Here is a 20,214-nt window from a genome sequence, read left to right as displayed (position 1 = left end):
ATAAATCTAAATTTAAACTATTAACACTTCTGTTTCTGAAAGCATTCTTACTTTGCAGCATTTTTCCATACCTGCCTAAAACCTTTGCACAGTGCTTAATATGTTAGGAAATACTCTCAGCCCATTGTCCCTTAGGCTAAATAATGCAGATCTGCAGACCAGAAGCTGATAGAGAACAGGTAGTGGTTTGTGGCATATATGTATTGGGATTACATCTAAACATACTAATACGCATTTCCTATTTTCCCTTAATTTCAGATGTGATGCCAGTATAACAAAGTTATCAGGAGAGCTAATAACCACTAAAAAGGAGCTGCATGCGCAGGAGAACGAGATTCACAATATAAGTGCTGCACTGGAGGCAGATATGAAGGCGCTCGACTTTAAGGTTAGAGACATGGGGCGTCTGCCATCAAATCATTGAAAGAAGTTCACTTACTGTATTTCCTGTTTCTTACCCTATCCACAATACACACAGACACTAGGACCAATTTCATTCAAAGCCCGTTATCCTATCGGTTTACAAATTTTTTTGGAGACTGGACTACCCTGAAGAAACCTACACAAACACAAGAAGAACATGTGAACCCCATGCAGATGGTACTCCTGGTTGGATCCATATCTAGGACCCCAGTGCTACATGGGAGCAGTGCTTTCTCTTACATTCATCACAATAAATGGATGAGATATCACTTTCTGTTTTTACCATCTTATCTGTAGTTTGTGTTTTCCAGACCGGAGGAGGTTCACCATAGCAACCTAGTTCAAATGTAAGACATTGCTATGGGTGATATCTATAGTTTTTGACTACAGTCATTTTCTATACATGAGGCCCCATATAATGCGTGCCACAAGATGATCTCCCTCACTCAATAGCATAAAAATGAATGGATCATCTATTCTTCTGACTCTATGTTGTGCTGTTCCTTTATTATTTCTACTAGAAGTTATGTATGAATTTCTAGCAGTCTGCAGTAAGGGTACAGAGGGGTAGTAAAAAGTTGTTTATTTTTTTGGGGGGGGGGGGGGTGTACCTGCACAGTCTGAAAATGGCAGCACTGATCAGATACAGTGAGTCTGTTCAGGGGCACCCCCCCCCCCCCCAACTGGTTAACACCCCTGTGTACCCTCACTGCAGACTGCTAGCAATTCACTCATAACTTTTAGTAATAATAATAAAGGAACGGCACAACATAGAGTCATAATGATGACATGATGATGATCCAGAAGTGTTAATACATGGGGAATGCATGAAGCTATTAAAACAGGCATGTCAAGAGCGGTGACAGGTCCTCTTTAAGTCAAATACACAGTTCTGTAACATAGAGCAGCCCTCATTGCTCTGCTATTTTATGCATACGTTAGTTAAATAGCATTAGTGTCATTTATTTGCAAGTTAATTTGTCGTTTAGTGAATATGCTTCAGGAATTTCAAAGCTTCTTATTCCTTGCAAGAGTGTCCATAAATTCTGCATTCCCAGACATTGAAGACTCATGCTGCATGGTGACACTTCCCACAGACAGTGAGGGGGCTGAACTTGGCATCATTTTTCTAAACGAGGAACATCTAAAAGCTCCTATTTTTATTTTACTATTACCACTTCATGTGCATTACCTTATATTACATAGTAGAGGGATGTGACTCACTGTAAAAGCAACCAGCTTGTCTTCGGTCTGTATATCACGTATAATTCTGTGCTGGATGTGTTATAATACTTGAACTTAATTTGGGTTGTCCCCAGGGGTGGAATGACTGTTCAGACACAGAACGGTCTGCAAAAGAAATACACTAAGGGCTCATGCACACAAACGTTTTTTTTCTGTGTCCGCTCCAATTTTTTGGGGAAAAAAATGGAAATGACTGTGTGCATTCCATGTCCATATGTCCGCATAGCCGTTCCGTAAAAAAATACATGTCCTATTATTGTCCACATTACGGACAAGGATATGACTGTTCTATTATGGACAGGACAGCAAAATGCGGAATGTACACGGCCAGTATCCATGTTTTGTGGATCTGCAATTTGCATATTATTATTATAGTGATTGCTAAGGATCCTTTATCCTCATCGACTATTATTGTTGAGGGGTCCAGACCACTTATTTTTTTTTTACATCAGATAATTCTTTTTGATTTTTCGGAAAATCACAAAAAAGCAAAAGGAAGACATTCTGTACAGCATATATGCAACAGTTGATGACAAAAATATTATAGCCTTACACGATCGGGCAGACAGTTACTTACATAAGTATCACAAGTAACATAAACCATGGTACAAGAAGCACATAAAATCATGTATTCGAGTTCCAAAGTATATCTGGTACAGAACCACCTTTCCTATCCAATAAATTATAAACAGGAAACCAACCCTCCCTACCCAACTAAAGCCCAGTACCCCCCCCCCCCCCCCTACCCGAGCGATGGAGCGGATCCATACTCCAAGATTAGACATCTTATTAACATGTCAAAGGCACATCCATTGGTGTACTCCTCCTGTCTGTGTATCAGACCTCTTCACACCCGACCCGCGTAGTACTACACACCTTCATACAGCATACATCCAGAGTAAAATAGGATAGAGGAGATAGAGAGCCTACATAAACAAATACTGCGCCTCTTCCTACCCCGTAGTCCAACTACGAGGAAAGGCTAGACCGGACACTGTACCCTGCATTTCTCCCAGTTATCCCATATTTTGTCATACTTCCCAGCACAGTTTCTTTTAACATACACACTTTTCTCTAAGCGTAATATATCTGACTTTCTATTGAGGAATTCTCCCCTAGTCGGAGACTGAGGTCTAAGCCAAAATCTAGCTATGAGTTTTCTAGCTTGAAATAAGTTGACGCTGTACTCCCAAACGATGATGACGATTTTTGATGTCTAATATCCCGACCACACACGTTCTCGAACCAGGTGGAACTGCAATATTATAGGGCTAAAACCGCGGACCGAAAGTTCCGGAGCTCCGCACAATCCCAGAACATGTGTAACAAGGATGCAGGGCCCCTGCCACATCTAGGACAATGCGCATCTTTCCGAACACCTATCCGGCATAAAAACTCTGGCGTCCTATACACCCGGTGTATTAAAAACAGCTGGGACATACGCTGCCCCTCGCAAACTGACAGTTGTGGAGTGAGCGCCAAAAGCGATTTCCACTGCTCTTCTGAAATCGGCCCGACCTCCCTTTCCCATTTAGATTTGACTGCTAAGACCTCTTGCTTCAATGACTTCACATACAAGTTCCTGTAGATAGAGGATATCAGATCGCTCGAGGAGCTGTTTGTGAGAAGTTGCTGGAACAATGGGACCACAGTGCATTTCAACGACACAGATTTAGCATGTGTCTGAAAGGCATGACGAAGTTGTAAAAATTGATAGAAAGCCGTGTGTGGGAGACCAAATTCATTTCTCAACTGTTCAAAGGACTTGAAAACAGCAGCACTCTGAAGTTGACATAAATATCTCACTCCTTTGCGCTCCCAGGGTGAGAAGCCATCTAACTGGAATAGTTCAGGAAGGTGCGGATTTCTCCAAATAGGGGAAAACTGCGTAAACCCCACCACTTTTAATGTATCCCTGGTTATCCCCTGTGGTACCACTGCAAGCTTTTTCAGACAGATGTGCCATATTGCAGTGAATGGTAGTAAAGACACGGAGCCTACCTGGACAGTGGATCTTCTGAGTTGCCACAGGTGGAGTGCAGCACTTCTGCTTCGGAGTCCATGGGCAGTGGATGACATAGAGTAGAACCACTTGGTAGTAACAAAATCAGGTGATCGGATTAGAAGTCAATCACACAGAAAGTCAGGGCAAGCAGCGTTCATGCAAAATCCAGGCAGAAGGTCAAAGGCAAGCATCAATCCAAATCAGGACAGAAACTAACAAATCAACCTGGTTGCCCAGGCATAGAGAAGAGGGTAGCGGTTCCTAAAATAGCCATAGCGCTCAGTACTATAAGAGCTAACAACTCTTGTAGTACTGACCTGTATGGTAGAAGACTGCAGGCTACAAGTCAAGTAATTGTGTCACTTTACCTATCATGATCTGGTTTTGTTAACGGTACACAGACAGAATACTAACTGCTATTGTGGTGTATTTCTTTATTTATTGCGTCTGTAGAGAGATTAAATTATGGAAAGTGAACAGCACTCTGCCTTGGGCCAGTCACTGCCTTGGTTGTCTCTTCACTTTAGAATACAATTTAAACTCCACACAGTGTTCCTCATCTCTACATCGACTCCTTTATCTCTGCCTACCATCCTATATGTGCCCTACATTCTGCCATCCTCCATAATTTAAAGGGGTTCTACAGGAATAAAATAAAATAAAATACTTAAATATTATTTTACAATAAATATATATTCACAAATACCTTTCATTACTTAGAATGGCTTGTTTTGTCTAGGGAGCAATCATTAGCAGAAATAAAATGGCCGTTATCCTATTAGTACACACAAAGCCTGTCCTAATCACACAGGAGGATAAGTTACTTCACCACAATGAGCCATAGCGCTGCCTCATCCTCCTCTCTGCTCGTCAGGAATCATGATCCTGAATACAGGTGGATCTCTGTGGGAATGGAGATGATGAGGAGACATGAGAGGAGGGTGAGGTGGGGCTAATGAGCAGCAGCACTTGTTTACAGTCTCCATTACCATAGTCCCACATTGCCACAGTCTGTCCTGTCCGTCTTCTCTGTACTTCATGTCTCCTCATGAACTAAATTCCAAAGAGATTTAGCTAAAGTTCTTATCATCTGTATTCAGGATCATAATCCCTGACAAGTAGAGAGGAGGAGGAGGCAGCTCTTTACCTCAGTGTTGTGAAGTAACTTGTCCTCATGTGTGATCAGGACAGGTTTTATGTGGTGAACTAATGGGACAGCAAGGTTTTTTTTTTTTTTTTTTTTTTTTTTTTTCCACTGATGATTGCTCCCGAGACAAAATGAGCCATTATAATTAATGAAAGGTATTTGAGAATATATTTCTAATAAAATAATATTTAAGTATTTTCATTTTCTTAATTCCCGGAGAACCCCTTTAAACATCCCATTCCTGTCTCCTAGACATTTCTTTTTCTCTGGAATGAAATACATTAAAAAAATACATAAAATGTATTTTATGCATATGCATAAAATAAAATACAATTAATTAATACCCAACATCCACAGTCTTAAGCGTGCCCTACAAACAAATGGGGTCATTTATCAAACTGGTGTAAAGTAGAACTGGCTTAGTTTCCTATAGCAACCAATCAGATTCCACCTTTCATTTTACAAAGGAGCTGTCAAAAATCAAAGGTGGAATCTGATTGGTTGCTATGGGCAACTAAGCCAGTTCTACTTTACACCAGTTTGATAAATGACACCAAAAGTCCTTATAGGCAGGCTATCACATTCCCTATTTTGACTCCTTTCCTCTTATTTTCCCTCTTCAATATTATTCCTCAGGGTTTGATTCCTTCTTCCAGCAGTATCTCACACCCCTAGCACCCTAATGTGCTTTATATCTGCATATGCACATACTGTCTGGTGGCTGTATGAGGGCTCATTTTTTGCAGGGCAATTTGTAGATTTTATTGTTACCATTTTGGAGTGTGTATGATTTTTTTGATAATTTTTTTATAAAATTTTTGGGGGGGAGGCAAATTGGCCATTTTGATATCAATTTTTTTCATTACGGCATTCACTGTGTGCATTTATATGTTAATAGTTTTGGCATTTTGAAATACAGGGATGCTGATGATGTTTATTTTTATTCTGGTAATTACTTTTATATTTTTAAAACTTTAACTTTTTTCAGGCTATTGCAGACAATGAATGGCTACCCCGTTTGCCACGCAGGGAAACTGTTCAGGCTCTGGCAGTGCAGCGCTCCCGGTGAAAGCCGCCTCAGATGCCATGGTCACAATTGACCACAGCATCTACAGAGCTAAATGTCTGCGATCGGCATTAGACCCAGGTGTCTGCTGTTTGAACCAACACAAACACAGTGGCTATGCTTGCAAGCAGGCGCCATCTTTAAAGACCCTAATTCCACCGTACATGTAAGGCATTGGTTGTGAAGGGGATAAAATAAACTATGCTATGTGACTTTGTTAAAGGTAACCTGTCACCTGGATTTTGTGTATAGAGCTGAGGACATGGGTTGCTAGATGGCTGCTAGCACATCCGCAATATCCAGTCCCCATAGCTCTGTGCGCTTTTATTGTGTAAAAAAAACAATTTGATACATATGCAAATTAACCTGAGATGTGTCCTGTATGTGAGCGTGAAGAAGCCCAGCACCGCCCCGCATCCTCAGAATCGTCTCCTTGCTCCCCGACGTCAGAAAGCTAGAGCGCCGTAATCTCGCTGATGCCAGCACAGGGAAGGAACACTATGATGACACTGCACATGCTCTAGCTCGCGTATCGCGAGATTACGGCGCTCTAGCTTTCTGACGTCGAGGAGCAAGGAGGAGATTCTGAGGATGCGGGGTGGTGCTGGGCTCCTTCACGCTGGATTAATCTCACGTACAGGACTCATCTCAGGTTAATTTGCATATGGATCAAAATGTTTTTTTTTTACACACAGAGCTATGGGGACTGGGTATTGCGGATGTGCTAGCGGCCATCTAGCAACCCATGTCCTCAGCTCTATACACAAAATCCAGACGACAGGTTCCCTTTAAAGCTAATTTTCCAGACTGCTGTGCTGTGCTAACATAATGAAGAGGGCTCCTGCGCGCATGCACAGCAGTCCTGACAATGTATTTCAGTGCAGCTTTAAACATTGACAGCGGGGTTATGGAGCGTGGTAGGAAAGTAAAAAATAGCTGGACTCCTTTTCTGCACTAATGCTCATATATTACAGCAGATAATAGTCCAAGAACATGGTGACAGATCCTCTTTAAGGGATTATTTCATTGGAATATCAATTTGCAAATACCTTATTAGGGAATCCTGAGTTTATAGTGGGAGATCCCTCATCAGCAAAATATCTATTCATCATCCATAGGAGAGAGCAACTACAAAGAGTGCTCTCATCCTGGAAGACCCCACAAGTCTCTACATTATACACAGCCCAGTGCAGTGATTCAATTGGAACTGCATCATTTCTTGTGCAATGAAGCTGAAGGGAAATTGATTAGCTCTTGCCAAGCCCTCCCATGGATCATGGTTGATCACTGTAAGTTTTAAGCAGCAGGATACCATGTAACAGCTTATTTTTGGGTGAGTCATCTAACAAAATAGGATTGTCCACAGCAGATATACATTGCATCATATGCTATAGCTTAATATACCGTATGTCACTTTTGCTCCCTTCAATCTTTCAATTGAGTCCATAGCATTTCGTAAAATACATTGTTACAAAATAAATTACACAATTATGCATTAAAGTAGTAATAATAGTGTGATGTTAACAGATGGCATGGATACTCCAGCTGCACTAGCGTCATATGTACTAAGTTTACAAGAAATATGTCCTATTAATTAAGTGAATGTTTTCTAGCTATTACATAAAATATCGTGATGTAGTTCTATTAAGATGTACATATCAGAGGGCAGGCCAGGGATATAAATGAAGACATTTTCTGGGATGGACATCTGCACATTTTCAGGCACCTAAAATGCATAATTGCTGGCAGGTCTAAACAGCTAACAGAAGGGAAATATGCCACGTCCCATCTATCTGTCAGCCAGAGTATGTCAAACAAAGTAGATCTGCTAGATGAAGACTTGTATTAGACAGAATGGCAACACACGTTGAGAAACCAGGATAGTAGATATCAACCCTTCGAAATCCATCTCAACGTCGTCTAATAAGTAAAGCCATATAGCGTATAAATGGTTGGCAGTAATGTTTCTAACGGAGTTAACTGGGACAGCCGAGAACCTATGGGCTATAATGGTACTACCGTGTCCCAAATCAATTAAATAAATCCGCAAGTCATGTAACCCGCAAGGGTTACATGACTTACAAATGTCCAAGGTTTGGCTCAACGCCCCATACCAACTACCTGTTAAAGGGGTTCAGCCACGATTAATGTAAAATAGGAAAATCAGACACCATATAGGACGTGATCTTACCATTCATTGCTCTGCGAGATTTACAGACGTGGACAAAATTGTTGGTACCCTTTGGTCAATGAAAGAAAAAGTCACAATGGTCACAGAAATAACTTTAATCTGACAAAAGTAATAATAAATTAAAATTCTATAAATGTTAACCAATGAAAGTCAGACATTGTTTTTCAACCATGCTTCAACAGAATTATGTAAAAAAATAAACTCATGAAACAGGCATGGACAAAAATGATGGTACCCCTAGAAAACACAGAACATAATGTGACCAAAGGGACATGTTAATTCAAGGTGTGTCCACTAATTAGCATCACAGGTGTCTACAACCTTGTAATCAGCCATTGGGCCTATATATATGGCTCCAGGTAATCACTGTGTTGTTTGGTGATATGGTGTGTACCACACTCGACATGGACCAGAGGAAGCAAAGGAAAGAGCTGTCTCAAGAGATCAGAAAGAAAATTATAGACAAGCATGTTAAAGGTAAAGGCTATAAGACCATCTCCAAGCAACTAGATGTTCCTGTGAGTACAGTTGCACATATTATTCATAAGTTTAAGATCCATGGGACTGTAGCCAACCTCCCTGGACGTGGCCGCAGGAGGAAAATTGATGACAAATCTAAGAGACGGATAATCCGAATGGTAACAAAAGAGCCTAGAAAGACTTCTAAAGAGATTCAAGGTGAACTTCATGCTCAAGGAACATCAGTGTCAGATCGCACCATCCGTCGTTGTTTGAGCCAAAGTGGACTACATGGGAGACGACCAAGGAGGACACCATTGTTGAAAACGAATCATAAAAAAGCAAGACTGGAATATGCCAAACTACATGTTGACAAGCCACAAAGCTTCTGGGAGAATGTCCTGTGGACAGATGAGACAAAAATCGAAGTTTTTGCCAAGGCACATCAGCTGTATGTTCACAGACGAAAAAATGAAGCATATCAAGAAAAGAACACTGTCCCTACTGTGAAACATGGAGGAGGCTCTGTTATGTTCTGGGGCTGCTTTGCTGCGTCTGGCACAGGGTGTCTTGAATCTGTGCAGGGTACAATGAAATCTCAAGACTATCAAGGAATTCTAGAGAGAAATGTACTAGCCAGTGTCAGAAAGCTTGGTCTCAGTCGCAGGTCATGGGTCTTGCAACAGGACAATGACCCAAAACACACCGCTAAAAACACCCAAGAATGGCTAAGAGGAAAAAATTGGACTATTCTAAAGTGGCCTTCTATGAGCCCTGACCTCAATCCTATTGAGCATCTTTGGAAGGAGCTGAAACATGCAGTCTGGAAAAGGCACCCTTCAAACCGGACACAACTGGAGCAGTTTGCTCATGAGGAGTGGGCCAAAATACCTGCTGAGAGGTGCAGATGTCTCATTGACAGTTACAGGAAGCGTTTGATTGCAGTGATTGCCTCAAAAGGTTGCGCAACAAAATATTAAGTTAGGGGTACCATCATTTTTGTCCATGCCTGTTTCATGAGTTTATTTTTTTACATAATTCTGTTGAAGCATGGTTGAAAAACAATGTCTGACTTTCATTGGTTAACATTTATAGAATTTTAATTTATTATTACTTTTGTCAGATTAAAGTTATTTCTGTGACCATTGTGACTTTTTCTTTCATTGACCAAAGGGTACCAACAATTTTGTCCACGTCTGTATTTCAGGCTGGCAACATCTATATGCAGTAAAATGTGAACCCAGATATATATATATATATATACACATATATATATATATATATATATAGAGCATCCCTTCAGATGTGATCTGTTCATCACTACTAGAAATGAGCGAATTTCTAAAATATTTCATTCGGTCTGTTCGCTGAATTTTTCGGAAAAATTTGGTTCAATCCGAATTTATTTGTGGCAAATCACGTAAAAAATAGTTTACAGTGGTGTAGAACACTGTGCCTTGCAGTAACACGCATAGGGAGTCTGCTGTGGTAGTGAAATAATACTGTGAGTCCGTATGAAACACGCAGATGACAGGCGTCACTCTTAGAATCACTGCACACTTCACTTATTTGGGCAGTTACGGAGCCAAAAGTGACCAAATAACTCAAGTGTGAACTCAGCCTTACAGGTCAATGTTGGCGTCAAGAAGAAGCGCACTCCTTTTACACCGTCGTCAGCTGATTCCACATAAATGTCTAAAGAACCTGTTCTATTAAACGCTTATACAAGTAGAGTCCTGTCTGTGGAGCATCCGCCTTCATTTGGTCAGTAATCCATCAGTATTGCTAAAGCAAAAAAAAAAACAGGAGTAGATCCAAAATAGAGATGACACGTGAATGGAATATTTGCATGTCTTCTGTGTTTTGTACCCACTCCTGCTTTTGGCTACCAAATCATAAGCCAGTTCTTACAGCTGTTACATAGACAGGATCTGTTGTGCATCTCATTTTTCCTTCCTTCTGACAGATCAGAAGAAGCATCAAATAAATGATGATGTCAGCCAGGCTGAAAGGCAAATTAGTTTACCAGTCATGAAGTGAGGAGACCACAGAATGGCTCAATGACAGAGTCTGGAGGTGGCAGCAGCATCAGGAGGAGGCCACAGGGTGGCACAATGACAGTGTGGAGGTGGCAGCAGCAGCATGAGGAGACCACAGAGTGGCACAATGATAGAGTGTGGACATGGCAGCAGCATCAGGAGGAGGCCACAGGGTTGCCCAATGACAGTGTGGAGGTGGCAGCAGCAGCATCAGGAGGCCACAGTGGCAAGGTGACATAGTGTTGAGGTATCGTCTGCATTATATTTTACTAAAACGTACAAAGTACAATTTGTATTCAGACGGATCCGTCCAGACTTTACATTGAAAGTCAATGGGGGGGCGGATCCGTTTGAAAAATGCACCATATTGTGTCACCTTCGAACGGATCCGCCCCCATTGACTTCCATTGTAACTCTGGACGGATCCGTTTGCCTCCGCACGGCCAGACGGACACCCGAACGCTGCAAGCAGCGTTCGGGTGTCCGTCTGCTGAGCGGAGCGGAGGACAGACGGTGCCAGACTGATGCATTCTGAGCGGATCCGCATCTACTCAGAATGCATTAGGGCTGGACGGATCCGTTCGGGGCCGCTTGTGAGAGCCTTCAAACGGAACTCACAAGCGGAGCCCCGAACGCTAGTGTGAAAGTAGCCTTATACACACCACAAAAGACTTTAAAACATATAACTGCACTGGTGAACGGCAAATATATATATTTTTTGCCACTAATACATGCCAAAAAGGGCTTCAGAACATATAACTGTACCGCTGAACGTCAAATACTTTTTTTGTGCCACAAATACACCACGCCACAAAGGGCTTTAGAACATATAACTGCACCACTGAATGGCAAATAGGCCCTTTCTTTTTTCCACTTATACACTCCACAAAAGGCTTTAGAACATATCTACACCGCTGAACGGCAAATAATATTTTTGTTTTTGCCACTAATACATGCCAAAAAGGGCTTCAGAACATATAACTGTACCGCTGAACGTCAAATACTTTTTTTGTGCCACAAATACACTCCACAAAAGGCTTTAGAACATATCTACACCACTGAACGGCAAATAATATATATTTTTTTGCAACTAATACACGCCAAAAAGAGCTGTAATTTTCTTACTTCACCACACAACAGCATACTTTTTTGTGCCACTAATACAGGGTGGGCCATTTATATGGATACACCTTAATAAAATGGGAATGGTTGGTGATATTAACTTCCTGTTTGTGGCACATTAGGATATGTGAGGGGGGAAACTTTTCAAGATGGGTGGTGACCATGGCAGCCATTTTGAAGTCAGACATTTTGAATCCAACTTTAGTTTTTTCAATAGGAAGAGGGTCATGTGACACATCAAACTTATTGGGAATTTCACAAGAAAAACAATGGTGTGCTTGGTTTTAGCGTAACTTTATTCTTTCATGAGTTATTTACAAGTTTCTGACCACTTATAAAATGTGTTCAATGTGCTGCCCATTGTGTTGGATTGTCAATGCAACCCTCTTCTCCCACTCTTCACACACTGATAGCAACACCGCAGGAGAAATGCTATCACAGGCTTCCAGTATCTGTAGTTTCAGGTGCTGCACATCTCATATCTTTACAGCATAGACAATTGCCTTCAGATGACCCGAAAGATAAAAGTCTAAGGGGGTAAGATAAACAGGAAGTTAATATCACCAACCATTCCCATTTTATTAAGGTGTATCCATATAAATGGCCCACCCTGTACATGCCAAAAAGGGCTTTAGAACATATAACTGCACCGCTAAACAGCAAATATATATTTTTTGCCACTAATACACGCCGAAAAGGGCTGTCATTTTCTCACTTCACCACACAACAGCATACTTTTTTTTGTGCCACTAATACACGCCAAAAACGGCTTTAGAACATATAACCGCAACACTGAATGGCAAATAGGCCCTTACTTTTTTCCACTTATACACTCCACAAAAGGATTTAGAACATATAACTGCACCACTGAACGGCAAATAATAAATAGTTTTTTGCTCCTAATACACGCCATTGAAAGACAAAAACATGCAATGCGACAATTAACTGCAATATAGAGTACAAAATTGCATAATAATAACAAGTGCTACACTATAAGTGCGAGATACTTGGCAAATCGTTTTGTACAAAATTATTTGAGCCCGTCTGCCGAGTGTCAAGGTGATCTCTGTTAGACGGGTTCCTACGCTAAATTCTACCTGTTAGGTGCCATGACGGCTACCATACACTTCAAGGAGTGTAGGTTCCACATTCCTACATTGAATTCTACCTGTTAGGTGCCATGACGGCTACCATACACTTCAAGGAGTGTAGGTTCCACATTCCTACATTGAATTCTACCTGTTAGGTGCCATGACGGCTACCATACACTTCAGGGAGTGTAGGTTATACAGCAGGCCCACTCCACAACACCACCGGCGCCAAACGGCTACCAAGGACTGCAGTGAGAGTCCACAAACTATCTCACTCCTGGTGCCATGGCTTCCTAAGACACGCCAAAAAGAGCTTTAGAACATATAACTGCTCCGCTGAACGGAAAATAATATATAGTTTTTTGCCACTAATACACGCCAAAAATGACTGTAATTTTCTCACTTCACCATACAACGGCTAATAAGCCCTTTTTTCCCACTAATACGAGCCAAAAAATGCTTTAGAACATATAACTCCACCGCACAAGGGCAAATAAGACATAGAAATATTTCCTTGTAATAAACCCTGTTAATGGCTGTATCAAACAACACTTGCACCCCAATAACATGAACTGTTTGATGGAATTACAGAGCTGTATAATGGCAATTTGAATCCCCAGTCAGTGCAGCAAGGTGTAATAGTATTGTTCCTATTACCCAGTGTCATGGAACCATGAACCAGACGTACAACAGAGATAGGTGGAATAAGAAGGCTTTATTGAAAATCAAGCCGTAGCTAAAGTCCAAACGGATGGCTAAACCGAAGCAGGGTCTTGCGTAGACGGAGGTCAGGAACCAGGAGGGTAGTCAGACGTAGCCAGGATCAGGAACCAACGGGGTAGTCAGACGAAGCCAGGAACAGGAACCAACGGGGTAGTCAGACGAGGCCAGGATCAGGAACCAGAAGCAGCAGCAGTCTTTGAAGCATGTGCACACAGGAGGACCAAGCAAGGAACTGAAGCCACAGACCTTCTATATATATGAGCTAGGCATCCAGCTCCTCCCAGTGGGAAGGAGGAGCCGCAGGGTGGGAGGCTACAAGAAACCCAGAAACCAAGATGGCCGCCAGCACATGTCAAACGAAGGAGAACAGTGAGAAGGTAAGACCATGACAGTACCTCCCCCTCAAGGGCCCCTCCTCCGCGGAGTAAGGAACGGTTTCAGAGGGAAGCGTGCGTGGAAGGCTCGGAGCAACGCAGGAGCATGGACATCTGTGGAGGGAACCCAGGAACGCTCCTCTGGACCATAACCACGCCAATGGACCAAAAACTGCAACCGACCGCGGACCAGGCGTGAGTCCAGGATATTGCTCACCTCATATTCCTCACGATTGCCCACTTGGACCGGACGGGGCCGAGGAACCGAGGAAGTGAAACGATTACACACCAATGGCTTCAACAGGGAGACATGAAACACGTTGGAGATCCGCATGCCAGGAGGAAGCGCAAGGGCATAGGCTACCGGGTTTACCCTGTGAAGCACTCGGAAGGGACCAACAAAGCGAGGCGCCAGCTTAGGAGTGGGCACTCGAAGGTTGAGGTTGCGGGTGGACAACCATACACGGTCTCCGACCTGGTAGGAAGGAGCGGGCGCTCGTCTGCGATTAGCCTGGAGTCTCTGGCGTTGCGCAGAGACCTCAAGGGACCTCTGGATCTGTACCCAAGAAGTACGTAGGACGGAAAGGTGATCCTCCACAGCCGGAGTATCCTGGGGAGAGAATACCTCCGGTAACACGGCAGGTTGGAACCCATAATTGGCCATGAAGGGAGACGTCCCAGAGGAAGAGTTCACCGCCGTGTTCCTGGCAAACTCAGCCCAAGGCAGGAGGTCAACCCAATTGTCTTGGTGATCGGAGACATAGCAACGAAGGAATTGCTCCAAGGCCTGATTGGATCGTTCTGCGGCCCCATTGGACTGAGGGTGGTAGGCCGAGGAGAAAGAGAGATGAATCCCCAACTGGGAGCAAAAGGTGCGCCAGAACCTGGACACAAACTGACTCCCCCGATCCGACACAATCTCCTTGGGCAAACCGTGCAACCGGAAGACCTCCCTGGCAAAAATCGAGGCCAACTCTTGTGCAGAGGGTAACTTCTTGAGAGGAACACAGTGGCACATTTTGGAAAACCGATCCACAATCATGAGAATGACCGTATGGCCTCGGGATGCAGGAAGGTCCACAATGAAATCCATCCCCAGGTGTGACCATGGACGCTCCCCGGTGGCTATGGGTTGCAAAAGGCCCAACGGAAGGTGCCGAGGGGACTTACTCTGGGCACAAACGGAGCATGCCGCTACATATGCGGCGATGTCGGAACGCAGAGAAGGCCACCAGAACAGACGTGAAACCGCCCAGGACAGCTGATTCTTTCCAGGGTGCCCCGCGGCCTTGGAGTTATGGTAGGTTCGCAACAACCGAGTGCGCAACTCCTCAGGCACAAAACATCTGCCGTTGGGTCTCCCAGAGGGAGCACCAGATTGAGCCGCCAAAATCTGCTCACCCAGAGGAGAGGTCAGGCTGGTGCGAATAGCAGCCAGGATCTGATTCGGGGGTATGACCGTAGTCGGAATCGACTCCTCCCCGGACAGCTCGGAGTACTGCCGTGATAAGGCATCCGCTCTGATGTTCTTGGAGCCGGGTAGGTAGGAGACCACGTAATTAAAACGTGACAAGAACAGAGCCCATCTGGCCTGACGTGGTGTCAATCTCTTGGCCTCAGAGAGGTAGGTCAGATTCTTGTGGTCCGTCAGGATGAGAACCGGAACCACCGAGCCCTCGAGCAAGTGCCTCCATTCTTTAAGGACCTGCACGATGGCCAATAACTCCCTGTCACCAATCTGATAGTTGCACTCCGCGGAAGACAGTTTCCGGGAGTAAAACCCACAAGGAAGCAGAGGGCCCTCTGGTGTTCTACGCTGAGACAGGAGGGCGCCTACTCCCGTCTCAGACGCGTCCACCTCGAGGACAAAAGGCAACCCAGGGTTGGGATGCGACAGAATCGGAGCCGACACAAAGGCGGACTTTAGAGCCTCAAAAGCTCGGATGGCCTCGAGCGGCCAGACCTGAGGATTACTGCCCTTCCTGGTCAGATCCGTGAGAGGTTTGGCTAGCATGGAAAAGTCCCTGATGAACTTCCGATAATAATTGGCGAAGCCCAAAAAGCGCTGCAGGGCACGAAGCCCACTGGGCTGGGGCCACTGTAAGACAGCCGAAACCTTCTCAGGATCCATGGAGAACCCCTCAGCGGAAATGATGTAACCTAAGAAGGTTACCTGGGATCGGTGAAATTCGCATTTCTCAAGCTTACCGAACAGCTTGTTCTCTCGTAAGCGTTGCAACACTCGTCTGACATCCAGAATGTGGGCCTCCATGGATGCAGAATATACCAAGATGTCATCCAAATAGACCACCACACACTGCTGCAACAGGTCACGGAAAACATCGTTGATGAATTCCTGGAAGACTGCGGGCGCATTGCACAACCCAAAGGGCATAACCAAGGATTCATAATGACCGGTTCTGGTGTTAAACGCGGTCTTCCACTCATCGCCCGCCTTGATCCTTACCAGGTTATATGCCGCCCTCAGGTCGAGTTTGGTAAAGACCGTGGCCCCTTTGAGGCGATCGAACAGCTCGGAAATCAAGGGTATCGGGTAAGCGTTCTTGATCGTGATGCGATTGAGACCCCTGTAATCGATGCAAGGCCTCAACTCACCGCCCTTCTTTTTCACAAAGAAAAATCCAGCCCCTGCCGGGGACGAGGATTTGCGAATGTGTCCGCGTGAAAGCGCCTCCCTCACGTACTCCTCCATGGCCTCATTCTCCGCTACCGACAGTGGATAGACTTTGCCACGAGGAGGAACGGCACCAGATTGTAACTCTATGGCACAATCGTATGGGCGGTGCGGAGGTAGGGCAACCGCACGCACCTTATCGAATACATCCCGGTACTCCTCGTATTCAGGAGGCAACAGAGAGTCCGAGGAAGTACACAGCAACTTGACAGGCCCATGGATGCAACTAGCCCCACACTGCGGTGACCACGAGAGGATCTCGGCCGATCTCCAATCGAAAGTCGGATTATGCTTCTGGAGCCAGGGGTACCCCAAGACCACCGAGTAGTGTGGAGACGAAATAACCTGGAGACAGACCGACTCTCTGTGAACGGCATGTGAAATGGCCATCCCCACTGGAAGGGTCTCCTGAGTCACGTGTGGCGGCAGAAGGGGTCTGCCGTCTATCGCCTCAAGAGCCAGTGGGGAACCTCGAGGCTGCAGAGGAATGGAATTGGCGGCGGCGAACACACTATCAATGAACAAGCCACCAGCACCAGAGTCCACCAACGCCTGGGTCGTCACCGAGCCCCCGACCCAGGAGAGGACAACAGTAATCAGTGGTTTGTCAACACGGGAAACCGGGGACGAGGAGACTCCACCCAAGATCTGCCCCCGACAGGATCTCAGGTGCGAGCGTTTCCCGGACGGTTCGGGCATGCCAACCGAAAATGCCCACCGAGACCACAGTACATGCATCGGCCCTCGCGTCTCCGGAGTACCCTCTCCCCCTCGGACAGGCGAGCAACCCCCAGCTGCATGGGTTGACCCCCAGACCAGTCATCCCCAGGAGGCGTGGGAGGAGAGGGAGGCACGGGTGGGACAGCAAACGTAGGCGCCAATCTGTTAGAAGGCCTCCGCAGGCTCTCCTTAAAGGAAGGTCTCTCCCTGAGTCTGGTGTCAATCAAAATCAGGAAAGAAATAAGGGATTCGAGCTCCACTGGTAGGTCCTTGGCTGCAATCTCATCCTTCAAGGCATCCGAGAGACCATGAGAGAAAGCAGCGACCAGAGCCTCATTATTCCAGCCCACCTCTGCTGCCAGGGTACGAAACTCAATGGCGTATTCAGCTACGGATCGTGAACCCTGTCTGATGGACATAAGGAGCTTCGCAGCAGAGGCAGCACGAGCCGGCACATCGAATACCTTCCGAAGAGAAGCAACAAAACCGGAAAACTCGGCAACCACCGGATTGTTGTTCTCCCATAAAGGGCTGGCCCAGGCCAAGGCCTTGTCCGAGAGCAGCGAGATCAAGAAGCCCACCTTTGATCTCTCAGTAGGAAAGGCATGTGGCAGCAACTCGAAATAAATGGCCACCTGGTTAAGGAAACCTCGGCACTGAGTTGGCTCTCCCCCAAAGCGCTGTGGAAGGGGGGCAGAACCGGTCATACCCCGAAACACCGCAGGTGCAGCAACAGGTGTCGGGGTAGACTCTGGCGCAACAACCGGAGCGGCAGTAGGAGCGGGCCCAGGAGCGACAACCGACCCATCGGCAACGGAAGCTAAATGAGCCGTGCGTTCAAGCAGGGTTTGTAACGCCACAGCGAACCGACCCAACAGGTGATCCTGCTGATCAAGTCTGGCAACCAGCGTGGGTAGCGAGGATGGCCCTGTACCGTCAGAATTCATGGCTTGGTCCTAATGTCATGGAACCATGAACCAGACGTACAACAGAGATAGGTGGAATAAGAAGGCTTTATTGAAAATCAAGCCGTAGCTAAAGTCCAAACGGATGGCTAAACCGAAGCAGGGTCTTGCGTAGACGGAGGTCAGGAACCAGGAGGGTAGTCAGACGTAGCCAGGATCAGGAACCAACGGGGTAGTCAGACGAAGCCAGGAACAGGAACCAACGGGGTAGTCAGACGAGGCCAGGATCAGGAACCAGAAGCAGCAGCAGTCTTTGAAGCATGTGCACACAGGAGGACCAAGCAAGGAACTGAAGCCACAGACCTTCTATATATATGAGCTAGGCATCCAGCTCCTCCCAGTGGGAAGGAGGAGCCGCAGGGTGGGAGGCTACAAGAAACCCAGAAACCAAGATGGCCGCCAGCACATGTCAAACGAAGGAGAACAGTGAGAAGGTAAGACCATGACACCCAGGCTGTAAACTCCCCTACTGAACTCTGTTCAGCTTCAATGCTGTGTAATGATTCCTCCCTATCATTTTCCTGAACTTCTATACAGCAAAATAAAAGTTTTAAAGTCTATTCTACCACTGTCCCTAGTGCCTGTTCACATCTCTTCCTGCACTAAGTACACTGGAAAATGGCTGAATCCAAGATGGCTGAGGCTATTTATAGGGCTGTGACATCACAGGGCTGGCTGGCTGCTGACTGGCTGCATGCATGGCATTGTGGGTGATCCCTCGTTCCCAGAGTTCCTTCCTCCATGTCCTGACACTTTTAGCAGCCAGCAGTTAAGCAGAGCTAGGGGATAGGGAATTACCTGAGTAAAAAGTTTTAGAGTTACCAGTGCTGAAAATGAAAAACTAGTTTTCTTAAAGCCGAAGTACAAAGAAAACAAACACCACCACACAACTAATGGAACAGATAGGTTGCCCCGTCTGCCTCAGTGGAATGCCCCGTCTGCTCTAAAAAATCTCCTGTTGACAGCTATCAAATGACCACTTCCTGTCTCAGTGGCATCACTTCCTGTTTCAGTGACCACAGTCTTGTTGTCTAACAGAGTCACATATCTTAGTCACAGACCATAATTCAAATAAGGGCCTGAAGAGATGAGGAGGGAGGTACTATCCATAAAGCCAGATTATGGAAGATGGGCTGTGTTTGAAGACTAATGCATGTATAGCACTAGTTAGGGTGGTGAAGGTAAAAACTTGTTTGGGAATAAGGTTTTAAGTTGAAGAGTTTTTGTTGCGAGATTCCTGATATTGATTACCTATCAAATTTTTCTACTGGACCCACCAAAGTGTTAAAATAGCCCTTTAAGGGTTGTTTCTTGGCCAGGTTTGGAGAGTTTAGAGTTAATAGGAACGAGGCATAATTGTTGATTGTAAGTGGAGAGTGGCTAGAATGGGTGTTCCTTGCTCTGAAGGACTCAACGTTTTGACACATTACATGGCCATTCCATTGATTTCTTAGGTAACCAAGTGCATGTAATGCTTTATTTCTTCTGTGGTGGAGTTGCAGCGCAATCAAAGGGGCTTTCAGGGACTCAGCGGGACCCGTGAACCCACCTTAATGAATCATATTTTGCTGGAAGTTTCTGGAAGTTTCCAATATACTTACCATCTTAAAGCTATGTGCATCAGCTGCTCTGGACGTGCCTCTCTTCAGAAATCTAACATCTGCCGAAGTCTTGTCTTTCAGTCTGAATATCAGGTTTCTGATCCCCGTCTATGAATAGGCACATCACTTCCGCCACCCAGAATGGGAAAGGGGCTAGAACTATTTGTCTTCCTAGCGTATGTGTAGATGAGGTGGACCCAGGTTTGCACATGCTCCAGGGACACTAATGGTTCTGGCCTCATCCATATCACCTCCCCTATCCTGCAGAAGTGATGTGCCCACCCATAGATCAGACTAGAAACCTGGTATTCTGACTGATGGACCTGACACAGGTATAGGTGGCTATAG

The 20,214-nt window shown here is 45.2% G+C and overlaps 1 protein-coding gene across 1 annotated transcript in view; it reads left to right on the top strand.

Moving 5' to 3' along the window:
- Window positions 1-20,214, top strand: part of FAM81B (family with sequence similarity 81 member B) — an 85,072-nt gene that overhangs the window by 41,961 nt on the left and 22,897 nt on the right. The window contains exon 5 of the mRNA XM_044291341.1: window positions 259-388. Within this exon, the coding sequence (XP_044147276.1) occupies window positions 259-388 (130 nt within the window). The remainder of the gene's footprint in view (window positions 1-258; window positions 389-20,214) is intronic.

Source organism: Bufo gargarizans, chromosome 1 (genome assembly GCF_014858855.1).
Source record: "Bufo gargarizans isolate SCDJY-AF-19 chromosome 1, ASM1485885v1, whole genome shotgun sequence".
NCBI classification, from domain to species: domain Eukaryota; kingdom Metazoa; phylum Chordata; class Amphibia; order Anura; family Bufonidae; genus Bufo; species Bufo gargarizans.
This window is presented reverse-complemented; position numbering and strand designations above follow the sequence as displayed.